The sequence below is a fragment of the Cygnus olor genome, chromosome 29 (assembly GCF_009769625.2).
Source record: "Cygnus olor isolate bCygOlo1 chromosome 29, bCygOlo1.pri.v2, whole genome shotgun sequence".
NCBI classification, from domain to species: Eukaryota; Metazoa; Chordata; class Aves; order Anseriformes; family Anatidae; genus Cygnus; species Cygnus olor.
The window spans coordinates 2493503-2497898 of NC_049197.1; the positions used below are offsets into that span (position 1 = coordinate 2493503).

The following is a 4396-nucleotide window of genomic DNA, read 5'->3' on the forward strand; positions in this document are numbered from 1 at the left end:
TTCGGAAGGGGGCAGCGCCGCCATGATGGGGGCGGCCGCGGCCGCTGGGAGCGGCCATGATGGGTGGGGCGGGGGAGCGGCCCTGGTGGGTGCCGCCATGATGGGTGTGGCGGCGGTCCCTGGGAGCGGCCATGATGGGAGCGGCCATGATGGGAGCGGCCATGATGGGTGCGGCGGTTTCCATGGCCGGGACGGGGGCCTGCGCTGCCGTGGCCCTGTTCGTGGGGACACCGGGAGCCCGGCCCTGTCCCCGGCCCTGTCCCCGGCCCCGGTTGGCCCCATCGACTACAGCGCTTCGGAAAAAGGAGGGCGCGGCCCTGCCCTCAACCAAGATGGCGGCGCCCTGACCCAAGATGGCGCCGGGCTAACAACACGCGCTGCCTTTTGGCTGACGTCAGAACTGCTTCCGCCGCCACCCGGAAGCGGCCCGTCCATGGAGGCGCCCAGGCCGAGGGCGTCGCGGAGCCGCCGCCGCTCCCGGGGATGGTGAGAGCGGGGCGGGGGGCGCGGCCCCACGGGGGTCCCCCCGCGCCCCCCTCATCCCCTCTAGACCCCCCCGGGACCCCGCCTGGCTCCTCCCCAGGATCCCCCGGTCCCCTACGGTCCGCCCCCCCGGGACCTCCCCAGTCCCCTCCGGTCGCCCCCCGGGACCTCCCCGGTCCCCCCGCATCCCCCCCCCGGGACCTCCCAGGACCCCCCCGCCCCCCTCCCCCCGGACCTCCCGTGTCCCCCCCCCGGTCCCCATAACGGGTCAGAGCCCGTCCGAGCCCCCGCCCCGGGACCTCCCCGGTTCCCCCCCCGGTCCGGTCCCCGGGGACATTCACGGACCGTCGCCCCCTGCCCCCCCCAGAGGTGCTGTCCCCTGACCTGATGGCGTCGGGCGCGGCGAGCCGCTCCGAGGACGAGGAGTCGCTGGCGGGGCAGAAGCGGGGCTTGGCCCAGGCCTCGGGCGCCATCCCGAAGCGCCGCAGCTCCTCACGGTACGGTACCGGGGGTCGGGGGGGGGGCCGGGGGCGTGCGGGGCCGGGCTCGGCCCCGGGCAGGGGAGGGGGCGGCGGGGCCAGAGCCGCCTCCTGCCCGTCAGGTTCATCAAGCGGAAGAAGTTCGACGATGAGCTGGTAGAGAGCAGCCTGGCCAAGTCCTCCAGCCGGGCCAAGGGCGCCGGCGGCGTGGAGCCGGGGCGCTGCTCGGGCAGCGAGCCCTCTTCCAGCGAGAAGAAGAAGGTGAGGAGGCAGCGGGGGTGTTGTGGGGCGCCTGGGACACGCGGGGAGACCCCAACGCCCCTCGCTGCCCGCCCAGGTCTCCAAGTCCGTGTCCACCCCCGTTGCGCCCAGCCCCGTCCCGACCCCTGGCCTCGCCAAGCGGATGAAGAAGAGCAAGCAGCCCCTGCAGGTGACAAAGGACCTGGGCCGCTGGAAACCTGCCGATGACCTTCTGCTCATCAACGCTGTGCTGCAGGTAATGGCCCCGGCTCTCCCTGAGGTCCTGGCGGGGGGGGTCTGCAGCCCCCGGCGGAGCCGTGCCCTCACCTGGGGGCTTTCCCAGACCAACGACCTCACCTCGGTGCACTTGGGCGTGAAGTTCAGCTGCCGCTTCAACCTGCGGGAGATCCAGGAGCGCTGGTACGCGCTGCTTTACGACCCCATCATCTCCAAGTGAGCACGGGGCCGGGCCTGGGGGTGGGGGGCAGTGCCACCCCTGGTGGGGGGGGCAGCGGGGGACGCAGGGGCTCTCACTCCGCCCCCCCCCCCCCCCGCAGGCTGGCTTGCCAGGCCATGCGGCAGCTGCACCCCGAGGCCATCGCCGCCATCCAGAGCAAGGTGCTCTTCAGCAAAGCCGAGGAGCAGCTGCTGAACAAGGTGGGATCGGTAAGAGACGGCAGGGCTGGGCGTTTAATATGGGCTGGGGGGGCTCCAGGCTGGTGTCTCCTCCTCCAGAGAGGCGTCCTTGGTGCCACACGTCCCTTGTCCCCCCTGCAGAGCAGCCAGCCTACGCTCGACACCTTCCAGGAGCTCCTCCACAAGCACCCCGACGTCTTCTACCCCTCGCGGACGGCCAAGGCCCTGCAGCTGCACTGGCAGCTCATGAAGCAGTACTACCTGCTGGACGACCAGACCGGTGAGCCCCACATCCCCCCTGTGCCGCGTGTGTCCCCTCCCATGCCGCCCCCCCCAAAACCCCTCTACTTTTGCGCCCCTCACTCCCTCCCTTCCTGCACCTTCCAGTACAGCCGCTGCCCAAGGGGGACCAAGTGCTCAACTTCTCAGACGCTGAGGACATGCTGGATGACAGCAAGCTGAAGTGAGGTTTGGGGGGGCCCTGGGGGGCAGAGTGGGGTGCTGGGGGTGTGCAAGGGTGCTGGGGGGGGGCCTGTCTGATCCTGCCTCTTCTCTTCTGCAGGGATGTACGGGATGAAGTGCTGGAGCACGGTGAGTGCAGCCCGCTCCTGGCCATGCTGCCAGGTCTGGGTGGTCCAAATCAGCAGGGGGGGCCTGGGGGGGCCCAAATCAACAGGGAGGGATCTGGGGGGGTTGGTCGGGGTCAGGTGCCCCCCCCCACCCCCAGCTCCCTTCTCCCTCTCTCCCCAGAGCTGACCGTGGCCGACCGGCGCCAGAAGCGGGAGATCCGGCAGCTGGAGCAGGAGCTGCACAAGTGGCAGGTGCTGGTTGACAGCATCACGGGTGAGAGTTGGGAGCAGCTGGTCTGTCTGTCCGTCCGTCTGTCCGTCCGTCTGTCTGTCTGCCTGTCCTGCCATCCATCTGCTCCCCCCCCATCTCGCCCTCCTCCCCGCAGGCATGAGCTCCCCAGACTTCGACAGCCAGACGCTGGCCGTGCTGCGGGGCCGGATGGTGCGGTACCTCATGCGCTCCCGGGAGGTGAGTGCGGGGCTGAGCCCCCCCCCCCAGACGGAGCCCCCCTGGAGCCCCCCTAGCCTCCTGATGCTCCCCTCTCCCCAGATCACACTGGGCAGAGCCACCAGGGACAACCAGATCGACGTGGACCTAGCGCTGGAGGGTCCAGCCTGGAAGATCTCCCGCAAGCAAGGTGGGAACGGGGCTTGGCTGTTTCAGGGGGGGGTCTCTGGCTGTCCTCCCCCCTCAGGCCCTGCTGCCCCCCTCCAGGTGTCATCAAACTGAAGAACAACGGGGATTTCTTCATCGCCAATGAGGGCCGGCGCCCCATCTACATCGACGGGCGGCCCGTGCTTGGCGGCAACAAGTGGAAGCTCAACAACAACTCGGTGGTGGAGGTGAGCTGGGGTCAGCTCAGGGGGCCCGGGGGGGGGCTCAGGGGTCCAGTCCCACTCACCCCCTGCCTCCTCCCTGCAGATCGCCAGCCTCCGCTTCGTCTTCCTCATCAACCAGGACCTGATCGCGCTCATCAAGGCGGAGGCGGCCAAGCTGGCCCAGCAGTGACGAGGGGTGGGGGCTGCTCTGTGTGGCCCTCCCCCCCAGCCCCTCATAGGGCGATGGGGAAGTCCCCCCGGACTCTCCCGTGGGGTTGGAGGCTGCTGGAAATAAAGTGTTTTACTCCAACCCTGAGCTCCTGGGCTCTGGTTTTGCTGTCGCTCCTTTATTGATGAGGGCAGAGGGGGGGCTCTGCCTGGGTGGGGGCACACCAGGGGTCCCGTTACAGGCCCGTCCCCTCCTCTTGAAGCTCAGGACTGGGCTCCTGCCCCCCTCAGCGCCAGCTCCAGGCCCAGCCCTTCCCAGGGTTGTGCTGGGGGGTGGGGGGGGGTGCCCGCAGCCAGCGGAGCCCACTCGGTTATTTTTACCCCTCCCTGGTGGCACGGGCGGTGCCCGCTGCCTCATTTGCATATATTTGCATAGGAGCAGCCCGGAGGGGTTGGGAGCTGTGGGGGAAGGCTGCTTGCCCCACGGGGGCCAGCAGGGGGCTCCCCTCTCCCCGGCTTTTCCCAGGGGCCGGGGCGATCCCGGGGCTGCAGCCCCCCCCCCCCCGCAGTCCTCCCCCGCCGGTTGCCAGCCCCGGGGGGCGACCCGGTGCCGTGGTGCTACGGAGCGGCACGGCGTGGGCGGGACGGGAATTTATAGCCCCGGGAGGGGGCAGCGCCAGCCCCCAGCGTGTGCCCCGTCCTCCCGGTCCCCCCCCCGTCCCCCTCCCGTGCACTCACGCGTCCCGTCGAAGCGGTGGGCGATGGTGCCCAGGAAGGCTTTTGCAAGAGCCAAGAGAACCGCCCCCCCCCCCCCCCCCCCCCCCATCGGTGGCATCCCACGGCTACCAGAGTCCCCCCCAGCCCCCGGGCACTGCCCCCCACCCCAGTAAAGCCGCCCCCCCCCCCCCCCCCCCCCCAGGGTGGGACCGGTTTGGGTCTGCCAAAATGGGGAGGGAGGGGGCAGAGGGGCCAGTCCTGGCTAGCACGGCACGGGCAGTGGCG

The 4396-nt window shown here is 70.6% G+C and overlaps 1 protein-coding gene across 4 annotated transcripts; it reads left to right on the forward strand.

The window, feature by feature from the left end:
* Nucleotides 1-329: 329 nt before the first annotated feature.
* On the forward strand, nt 330-3542 carry MCRS1 (microspherule protein 1). 4 transcript variants are annotated; one of them, XM_040539529.1, is made up of 14 exons: nt 330-486; nt 851-980; nt 1085-1223; nt 1300-1458; nt 1546-1655; nt 1760-1868; nt 1980-2118; nt 2226-2301; nt 2401-2429; nt 2589-2681; nt 2794-2876; nt 2958-3045; nt 3123-3250; nt 3330-3542. In XM_040539529.1, the coding sequence occupies exons 2-14, from the start codon at nt 871-873 to the stop codon at nt 3414-3416; spliced, it is 1350 nt and encodes a 449-aa protein (XP_040395463.1). In that variant the 5' UTR covers nt 330-486; nt 851-870; the 3' UTR covers nt 3417-3542. The 4 variants fall into 4 exon arrangements, with proteins under 4 accessions (XP_040395463.1, XP_040395464.1, XP_040395461.1 ...); XM_040539530.1 differs by having other exon boundaries at nt 1760-1859; XM_040539527.1 differs by having other exon boundaries at nt 1300-1655.
* The last annotated feature ends 854 nt before the right edge of the window (nt 3543-4396 follow it).

Excerpts from the sequence above, each read along its gene's own strand:
- MCRS1 (XM_040539527.1), top strand. The coding sequence starts at position 871 with ATGGCGTCGGGCGCGGCGAGCCGCTCCGAGGACGAGGAGTCGCTGGCG. Across the intron at positions 1,224-1,299 it reads CTTCCAGCGAGAAGAAGAAG|GTCTCCAAGTCCGTGTCCAC; the intron begins GTGAGGAGGCAG and ends CTGCCCGCCCAG. Across the intron at positions 3,251-3,329 it reads ACAACAACTCGGTGGTGGAG|ATCGCCAGCCTCCGCTTCGT; the intron begins GTGAGCTGGGGT and ends TCCTCCCTGCAG.